This window comes from Aedes albopictus, chromosome 2 (genome assembly GCF_035046485.1).
Source record: "Aedes albopictus strain Foshan chromosome 2, AalbF5, whole genome shotgun sequence".
NCBI classification, from domain to species: domain Eukaryota; kingdom Metazoa; phylum Arthropoda; class Insecta; order Diptera; family Culicidae; genus Aedes; species Aedes albopictus.
In genome coordinates, this window is record NC_085137.1 from 280,028,398 (window position 1) to 280,038,716 (window position 10,319).

Here is a 10,319-nt window from a genome sequence, read left to right on the forward strand (position 1 = left end):
TGCACACTTCAAAAAGTATGCACACAACCTTGAAACAAAAATAAATAGTCGAGAATCTAAATTATGTTTAATGGCGTACAGCTGCATACTAAAGTGCTAAAACTACACCTAACATAGTTTAGAAATAAGTTATTGTCTATCCGGTTGGAATCAAGACAGACATTCAATCGAAAATTGCCATTTTCTTGGTCCACAAGTGTCGCAACTGTTTCACATCTAGTGCGCTGTGTTGCTGACAACAGCGTGAAGGATGCGCACTACTTTTGACATGATTCAAAAACGTCGCGAGTTAGGTCGCGTCGCGACTTGATTGTGCGACGTCCGGTTTGGTGGCGGCCCGACAATACATGTTGTGGCAGCAATTGCGATTACATAAATAAACCATAAATGAAACATGTTTCATTATTTTTGAATTTTATGGCAACCAAGTGAGTGAGAGCTTTTTAGCGTGAACCGAGCACTTTTGACGTTTGCGGAACGACTGCGGCGGTCGAAACCACCGCAACCCCGTTGGATTTTTTCTATTTTACCGCAGTATTTTACATCCCTGGACACGGACTTGTCACACGAAAAGGCCTATAGGCCCATTACACCACCTTAATAAAATCATACCTTCAATAAGATACACCTTGAATTAATGCGTTTAAAATTTGAAGTCTGAAAGTGAATACAAATGCGAAACGCGATGGCGTCCGTCAACTCGATAAATATTCACGAAATAAACATCCCAAATCTGGAAAAAATTGAAAACTTTTTCAATGACTCCGCGTACAAGGAAGCGATCGAGAACAGTGAAACATTCAACACTCGTTTGTGCATCGAGAGACGGCTGCGGATGCCATTTTTGGATCCGCAAACTGGAGTTGCTCAATATCATAGCAGCTTGTTCTTCCGATCCAGGCAAAGGATTCCAGGGTTGAAGGAAGGACAAATCTACAGCTATCCTTCGGCACGATGGAGAAAATCACGGCGACAGTATTTGATGCAAAAACCTCAGCCGCCTTTTCCTGTTTACACTCACAGACCTTTTGGACATTTACAAAGTTCGTATGATTCGGAAAATTCCAATCTCGACTCCACTGCCGCCGTTGCCAGCATTATTGAGCCGGAAGCAAAGGACCACAAGGATGATCCGGGCAAAGAATGGTATTATGACGAGATGGATATGCATGAGATGGAATCTTACGATGATCATGATTTGCCGGATTCTGACTGCGATTTTGAAGAGAGCTATAGCAACCGAAAAAAGAAGGGAAAAAGTAGCAAGGGCGGATCCGGATCATCAAAAAGCAAAACTAGCAGTATTAATGATTCAAACCCTCAAAAGAGAGGACGCACTCCTGGAGGAAGAGGGCGTGGAAGAAAATCGCAGGGCGTTGGTGATAGCCCGACAACACCGAAGGATACCGGCGAAAATGTCAAGAAGAACCGATCTCAAACGCTTCCCCACTTGACTCCACAAACAAGTTCGTCTCCCTTGACGGTTCCTTCGGCCGATGAGCCATCCATGCCAGTATTGGTACCTGAAACTAAAGTCCCAGAAGAGCCTGAAGAGGTACCGCCATCAGTGAAGCCGGGAATGTCTGCTGGTGGTAGCAATGTATCATCCAATGCGGCATCTCCTGTGCCTCCAATAGAGAAAGGTCGTGCAATTCCGTCGCCGTACTGTGACTTTTGTTTGGGTGATGCTCGTGAGAACAAAAAAACGCTCGAACCGGAAGAACTCGTATCTTGTTCGGATTGTGGTCGCTCAGGACATCCTACTTGTTTGCAATTCACTGCTAATATGATAATATCGGTTCGAAAGTACCGTTGGCAGTGCATAGAATGTAAATATTGTACCATCTGCGGAACGTCGGATAATGACGATCAGTTGCTGTTCTGCGACGACTGCGATCGTGGCTATCACATGTATTGCTTGTCGCCTCCTCTCATTTCTCCACCGGAAGGATCGTGGAGCTGTAAATTATGTACAGAAGAGTTCCACAAAAAGTAGGCTATCAAGATTACATTGAAGGTGAGTTATTAGTATTATTTTTTATACTTATCCTGGGAGAAAATTGTTCAAATTTTCAGTAATTTATTTTTCTTATTTTTTAATATCTGTAATTTTGTAAATTGTAATTTTATGGCAAAATAATAATCTGTTGTAGGGTATTTAAGTGTGCCCATCGTTGTGGTAATAATGTAAATTCATTAAAAAAATGATCGTACCGTGACCGGTCCTAATTCTGCGCAGTCCCTAATTAGGCGCACTTTCTCGAATATACCACAAAATCAGGGACGCTAGCTCAATATTAGCTTCAAATATATTTTTTGAATATTGTTTCAATAGTAATGAAAAAGTTTGTGGAGAAAAATTTTTCAAATCAACGACCAATATTTTGTAAAAAAAATAAAATGATGTTGCAAGTGCTGGAAATTGCCTGAAATCTGTGTCCGTTAGCGAAGCTGCTAAAAAGTTGCCTCATGAGCTGAAGCATTTTGCGACATAAATAATGAAGAGAATGTCTACTTTTCCATGCGCATCCTGTACAGCTCCTCCTCTCCTCTTCTTGGCGTAACGTCCTCACTGGGACAAAGCCTGCTTCTCAGCTTAGTGTTCTATGAGCACTTCCACAGTTATTAACTGAGAGCTTCCTCTGCCAATGACCATTTTGCATGCGTATATCGTGTGGCAGGCACGAAGATACTCTATGCCCAAGGAAGTCAAGGAAATTTTCTTTACGAAAAGATCCTAAACCGACCGGGAATCGAACCCGTCACCCTCAGCATGGTCATGCTGAATACCCGTGCGTTTACCGCCTCGGCTATATGGGCCCTCCTGTACAGCTGTCTTCGAGGAATCAGAATCGGCAAAAAACAATTGAGTTTTCTTCTTCTTTTCTTAATTTTCTTGTTCTTAGGTGCGCAGAATTAGGAACCGGTATTAAATAGTGGTCCAAATTCTGCGCAGACATTTCAACACTAAGTTTTTAACATATAATTAATAAACAAACACCATATAAATGTCAACATAGTTATAACTAGGATATTCTATGTTTCTAGCAATCCAGTGAATGTAATTACGTCTCAACAAGTTAGTTTATAAACTTCGAAGACTAATTTACGATTCTTCCATTTTTGATCTGATAGTTCGACCGGACTAACCACTTGTTTTAAACATTTGCTATCAACCTCGGGGGAAATTTTATGTATTCATGCAAGCATTCGTCAAATGCGATCTTTGATGTGAGTTTACATGGAATTTTCTTAAACAGTGGAAACGCTGGAGTTAGAGGAGGTTGTACGCGTGTGAAAATAAAGTGAAATTTGAAACGAGTGAGGTTAATCTCCGTGAATTGTTGGTATTCAGCTATTTTTTTGTGACACCATCGGGAAATCGAGTGTTAGAAGCTGTTTGATTCGCGTTATACGGAGAAAATACCAGTTTTGAGAGTTTTGGTCGATCGATGCCAGTTGAGGGGTAGAAAGAAAATGGTTCCGTTTGATAGGTTCAGTTCCTGCTGCAACAAGTAGCCATTGTGGCGCAGTTTGAAGTGTGTGTGCAGCGGAAGTAGAAAAAATAGTTCCGTTTGCTAGATACGTTCCGTTTGAATGCTGCTCGGTAGAGTCGATAGCCGTTAAGGTGTTCTCGTGTTTTCTTGCGCAGTTGCTAACTTTAAATAATAGATTCGGATGAGTGCATTGGATTCAGCTGATATGTAACAAATTTAGTGTAAATGACGGTGTTAAATTTGAAAATCTTTAATTTCTTAAGGCATAAAATTGTCTCGACCTACGGACCCACGGAATTATTTATGCTGATCAAAATGACGCTGACATTGTTGAAATCTTACCAATATATCTTATATCTGCTGAGTGTTTCGTATGTTTGTTATCATCTGCCAAGTCACCATCTCCCACACCCCAATATATTTGCCTATGCATGCAACTGATTTATTTATTATTATTTCTGAGTTTTCGTATATACCGGGTAAGATAGTAATGTGAACTTAATTTTTATTTACGAGTCAAACCATTTTTGGAAGGGTTATGGGACCATAACGTTTTAGTTTATTTTCAGAGAGCGAGTAAAGGCGCTTAAGCCTAGGCACTAGGGCCAGGACACGGAGTAAATACCTATGTTCCGTCCCAGGAAGGACCAAGGACCAAGGGGTGACATTAACCTTCTTAGCTAAGTCACCTCCACCGATTATCACCGTATTTTGCTTTTACATAAACTGAGCGGTTGGTACGAGATGTCCCCACTCATTGTCTCTATTGTTGAATTAAAACGCTGCACAGTAGGCCTGGCCGCTTTAATGCATGTAATGCATCTCCGATGTACTACAATCATTAATAATGACAAGAAAAATGATGGAAGTAGTCATTCTATCATTTTCCAGGATTCTTTCAATGAATGGCTGTGTATGTGTAGACTAGACTAGATGTGTAGACTAGACAGTGGAAACGCTGGAGTTAGACAAGAAAGAAGTCTCAGTTTGCAAACAAAGATTGTGCCACCTTGTCATGACGGAAAAGTTTATATTACCTTTAGAAATTAAAGTAAATTGCATTAATATGTGTATATGCGGATAACTAAAAAGCTTTACGTAGTAGTATTCTATAATGCTAATGCTACAAAATCCTTTTGTGTATTATGATTGAAATTCCCTTTGCTTAGTGCTCAAAGTACGTAATATCAATGTTGAGGACATGCAAAGTCCCAATATGGTCGTAATGTCGTATAACAGTCGAAAATGAAGAATTCAATTTAATTTCATCTTTGAATCATGTTCTCATTACAATAAGTTATCTTTTCAGAGTTTTTCTCATGTGCGCAGAATTAGGAACATTAGTGCGCAGAATAAGGAACATTCCAAAAAAGGGTGCGCAGAATTAGGAACAAAGACACACTGTAGAATTTTCATTATTTTACATATAAATTGATTGTTTTGTATGCGAATTATATTTTTCCCTTATTTACAAAGCTAATAACTATGTGCAGTCAAAAATTCAGCCAAATCGGTTTGATTTGGGTTTTGTTACAGCTGATTGAAATTGAAAAAGTCTTAGGTGCGCAGAATATGGGCCCTCCACGGTACCACTCAATGAAGGGTTTCAAAATGTTAGTCGGTAGTATTCCATCCAAATTTGCTTGGAAAATATGAAAACTATCATTTCTCTCTGTTTTCGATAATAAATCGCTTGCACCAACATTAAGCACACTGTCCCTACTATGCACTATGGGGAAAGTGGTGGCCAAAAATCGAAAATTTTACTTGCTTTGAAAACTGTTAATTTCCGTGATCCAATAACTATTTCACTGTAGTAGGCTTGGAGGGTATTTCTTCTTTGTTTAAAGCTGACTGGTTTGGTTGGCTTCCACTAAGGGGCCGTTCATAAACCACGTAGACTTTTTGGTTGTCTGGCCAAAGTCTACGCTCCATACAAATTTCAAAATTTTTGTATAGACAAAAGTCCACCTGGGGGTGTGGGTGGGGTGTGGGACGTTGTCTGAGATGGCCAAATGTTGGTCTACGTGGTTTATGAACAGCCCCTAATCGAATGAGACCCCAGTCTCGAATGTATTGCCACTTAGAAATCCTCTACATAGAGATGAGCGGAAGTTACATACGTCGATTAGGCAACGCTGTTTGTTTTGTTTACAACAGCTGCCAACACTTGCTACAAAGCTAGATGTTCAAACTTTGTGCGTGACTTCGTTGTGGTTCAAGTTGTTTTGTTTACATTTTCTAACTATGGTAGATTTTTTTTCCAAAATTTTTGTTGAAATAGCGGAGCAATCGAAGAAATCTGAAATTCATTGCAAAAGTGTTACGCATATCGGCACCAACATTTCAAAAGGGCGTAACTGCATTTGGAAGTAATACCTTCTTTCAAAGCTGTAGGTCGTACTGCCTCCTTTACACTCAAACCACCGTGGTTGTCGGAAAGAGGAGAGTTTTTCCCATCTGGTACTTGTTGTGAAAAACATGGAAATCATAACACATGATCCACAGCTTTAAAAGAAGGTGATGATTCCAAAAGCAGTTACGCCCTTTTGAAATGTTGGTGTCGATATCGGCAGAAGTGAAGCAAGAAGCAGCAATGGAAGTTTTTTCGACAAGTTCAGCAACAAAAGTGACGTCATAAGCATGAGCTTTTGAAAGCAGAATTAATAAATTTTTATCTTTTTACTAAACATACATATGCCGCCAATTTCTCGATATTAAAAATAAATATTTTTTATTTAGTTCCGATTGCAATACCGTTCAAACGACGCCTTCCTACGAACGATAAGCATGTTGATTTGGCTCACACTTTGACAGTTCTCTCTGCACGATTGGCTCACAATGACCGCCTCCGCAGATCTCTATAATGTAGAATTACTAAACACTACGTGCTCCGGTGTCTCCTCCACGTTCTCGCACTCCGGGCAGAGGGGCGAAGCGGCATGGCCAAACCGATGTAGGTACTGCCTGAAGCAGCCGTGACCAGACAAAAACTGGGTTAGGTGAAAGTTCACTTCTACGTGCTTCCTGTTCACCCAAGTCGACACATCAGGGATGAGCCGATCGGTCCATCTTCCTTTCTCCGTAGAATCCCATTCCTGTTGCCACTTTGTCATTGAGGCCGTTCGCACCAACGTTCTCACATGGCTGGTCCTCCTCCGCTCATAGCACTCGATGTCCTCCTTCAAGGTGATGCAGATCGGGATCATCCCTGCAATCACACAAACTGCCTCCGACGATATTGTTCTATACGCGCTCGCTACTCGCATGGCCATGAGCCGGAACGCGCTGTCCGATTTCGCTGTGTTTTCAGCGCCGCACCCCAGGCTGGGACTCCGTATCGCAGTATCGAATAATCCTCGACAGTGCGTTGATCGCCTTCGCCGCCTTTTCACAGGCATAGTCGAAGTGGCTGTTAAAGCACCGACGAACCGACGTGACAGTGGCGATCCAAAACTGTCCCCCCCTAATTTAACGGTCGACCAGCGAAGCGAGCGATCGCTTCTGTCAAATCAGCGCACGGTGTGTCTGGTAGAACAAATTTATTACAAAAAAAATGGGCATCGCTAATTTTTACGCTACGTGAAAGTTGACGCTACCAGCACAGACAAACAGACGTAACACTCTGATAATTCTCATCGTACACCGATTTATCGGTCTTTTTCAAAATTTGATAGTTGGCCAACTGCCCAACCGAGGCGCTCGCATAGTTTTTGTTCGAGTTTGACGTTTGCTCACTACCGCCACCTAGTTGGTGGTCGGCCAAACTTAGTCCTTTTAGCATTGGGCGAATATGTTTCCGTGACTATGATTTGAATCGAAAAATGTTCGAAGTATTACGTCTGTTTGTCTGTGCTACCAGCTTTCATTCAAGCCCAACATCGAAATATTCCATCGGGGGAACTTTTTCATACAAAAAATGGGTATGTTTGTTAAGTAGAAATAGGGATTAATTTGGAACCGTGCATTTTGTATGGGGAAAAACAGTATTCTGAAAAAGTTGTTCGGGATCCCTCGGTGGATTTTTTTGAGGGACCCTGCAAATGAAAGCTGAAAGCCTCTATTTTTGAATAGCGAAAAAATTGACGATGCCTATTTTTTGTTACAAGCTTTTCCCATACACACGCCGTGCAGCACAGACGCGAACCGTTTCCTATATGAACACACGGGGGTTTAGTGTCGAGCTATCAAATCATCGCGAGCCGTTATAGAGGTGGCGATAGTGTTCGGCTATTTTTCATCATGGCGTCGCGGACAACAAATTTGAATTTATTTGTTCTAGCTGTCACGTCGGTTCGTCGGTGGTTAAAGTTTAGCCGATCGTCAATCATCACATCCAGGTGCTTCAGCTCTCGCTTTGACGCTACTAAGGACTGTTCATTGGGAACTACGAAGGTTGATGAGCCGGGAAACACTCTTTCTTCCTACGGGGTTTCTTATGGGAGTATGAGTGAAAAAAAAGCAAAAAATCTTCCCTCCTTCACTTTCTCACAGAAAACCGCAAACAAAATCATCACCTTCGTAGTCCCCAATTAAAGAAAGTGGACATCTGTTTACCAGTAGTTTAGAGTTAAAACTAAACAAAAAAATGTGAATTTTTGCTCAGTGTGTAAAAACATTGTTCACTTCGGCAATACACTCAAAGAAAACGGAAAAAGTAAGAAATTTTGAGCGATACGTCGTATTAGCTTTGCGACTAGCAGATTAATTCTGCACAAATAGTGTTCCAAAAAGTTGTCGTTTCGAGAATTTACTTACTAATACACTTCCGGGACCGCATTTTTTTAACGCTAAGCAGGGGACAGATGTGCCGTATGATGTAGGGTACATCAGAACTGAAAAATTTGGGAAAAAGTTTTTGGTGTGGCAAGCCGATTGTTCATGTGGCTTAAAGAGTTCTTCGTATTTTACAACGGGAACAATCAACGGTGAAAATAACAGAAAGGAATGCATCAAAAAACGACTTCTACCCATCTACCGAAAACATACGGATCCTCTTTTGTTTTAGGCGGATCTGGCATCCGCTTATTACGCTTCTTCTACACTAGAGATGCTCAAGACGGAAAAAAGTCGATTTTGTCGAAAAATGGCAAAATCCACTAAACTTCTCTGAACAGCGTCATGTGGAAAAATACCGGACAATAATTAAGTGGCATCTCAAGAAAGATGGAAGAGAAGCAAGCTCTGTTGATTGCTTCAAAAAAATTTGGTCTGCGGCACAACGAAAAGTTACGGAGAAAGTTGTGCAGAATCTTATGGGGGGTATCAAGAGGAAAGTCCGAAAGTCCGTTCTTCCGAAAAGCGAAGTAAATGTTCAAACTCACGTGAATTCGGCCACATGTATGTTGATTGTCATTTATAAAAAATGAACTTATCAATTTGTTCGAAAATACATATTTTCTATTGAAAAACAGGTGTCCACTTTCTTTAATGAACAGTTCTCCGACAGAGATTTCCACTTGCTGCACTGCCTTGCAGTTGCTCACCAAAAGTACTTCCGTTTTGTGGTGGGCTATCTTTAGCCTGACTCCATCCATCCAGTTTTCGATGATGCCGATCGATTCAGCCTTAACAACCCTTTCGGGATATCATCTTGATCATACACGGAATGATACAATCATTCACCCAATCACCAGTGTATAATACATTTTTATTAGAGACGTAAGACAAAGTGCATCAATATTCATGCTTTATTGATTCACTGCTGTTCATTTTCCATACCACTGCTCAGCTCACTTCACCGCAAAACATAAATAAAAAAAGGGACGTCACACAAACCATCGGAATAGCAACTCAGTGCAAGATTTGAGTGGGTCCCCAAATGTGGAAACCCATCGCTAATCCTATGTCGCGTCCTTATTTTTCATTCCCGTTTAGATACCACCGGTGTGAACATAGGACCCTATTCAGGGCCCGGAAATAGGGATAGGGACCCAGATAGGGACGCCCGTGGCGATGCTCTTATACTGTACTGGAATAATGTCGAAAGGTACAGTCAGCAAGTGGAAATTACTCAAACTCATAGTGATATGAAACACTGATATGGTCAAAAACAATGAAACGGGGTCAGAATAGATCAAAAGACTGGTCGCAGTGGAGGATGTAACCAACAAGAAAAGTGTATTTAATAACATAACGATTTTTGGAAGTAAAAGTTTGATTCTCGCGCAAAACGTAACGCGTGAAATGTGTCATTAGGCAAAACAAAGTTTGTCAGGGGTAGCTAACTTATTTTATATTTTAAGTACATAGGTACTAACTATTTTTTTGTTTCTATTTTTAGGGTTCTGGCAGCATGACATGTTTTGATTACTGAAACGTAATTATGTATCTGTTTTCCTACAACTGACGAATATATTCGCTAAATATGAAGGTATTGCTACCCGGTAAGTAAGATTTGCTTCTAAACCTAAGACAAGTATGGCAGTAATGGCAGATAATAATTGATTCATTGTGTGTGATGCTTTTATAGTTCGGTGTAGTTACAAATCTTATACATACACACTCAGAATAAACCATGATAAATAAATAATGCATTGTTTGAATTCTATTCATTCAAACTATATATAGATAATTTAGTTTTCCTTAATATCACGTCATGTTTCAGGTTTAATCCATCTTAGCATCATTCATCTTTACCAACGAAGAAGGCTATTAGCCTTCTTCTTTGTGTAAGATGAATGATGCTAGGGGCTGTTCATAAACCACGTAGACTTTTTGGGGGAGTGGTGGGGTGTTGTCTGGCCAAAGTCTACGCTCCATACTAATATCAAAAAATTTGTATGGACAAAAGTCTACGAGTGGGGAGGGGGGGGGGGGATC

At 40.7% G+C, this 10,319-nt stretch overlaps 1 protein-coding gene across 1 annotated transcript; it reads left to right on the forward strand.

Annotated features, from left to right (window-relative positions):
- Nucleotides 1-614: 614 nt before the first annotated feature.
- LOC109417245 (zinc finger protein ubi-d4) lies at nt 615-10,071 on the forward strand. Its single transcript, XM_019691357.3, has 2 exons — nt 615-2,017; nt 9,781-10,071. Exon 1 carries the CDS (start codon nt 674-676, stop codon nt 1,994-1,996), a length of 1,323 nt encoding a protein of 440 aa, XP_019546902.1. The 5' UTR covers nt 615-673; the 3' UTR covers nt 1,997-2,017; nt 9,781-10,071.
- The last annotated feature ends 248 nt before the right edge of the window (nt 10,072-10,319 follow it).

What these genes read in the sequence shown, in the direction of transcription:
- LOC109417245 (XM_019691357.3), top strand. Translation starts at nt 674, where the DNA reads ATGCGAAACGCGATGGCGTCCGTCAACTCGATAAATATTCACGAAATA.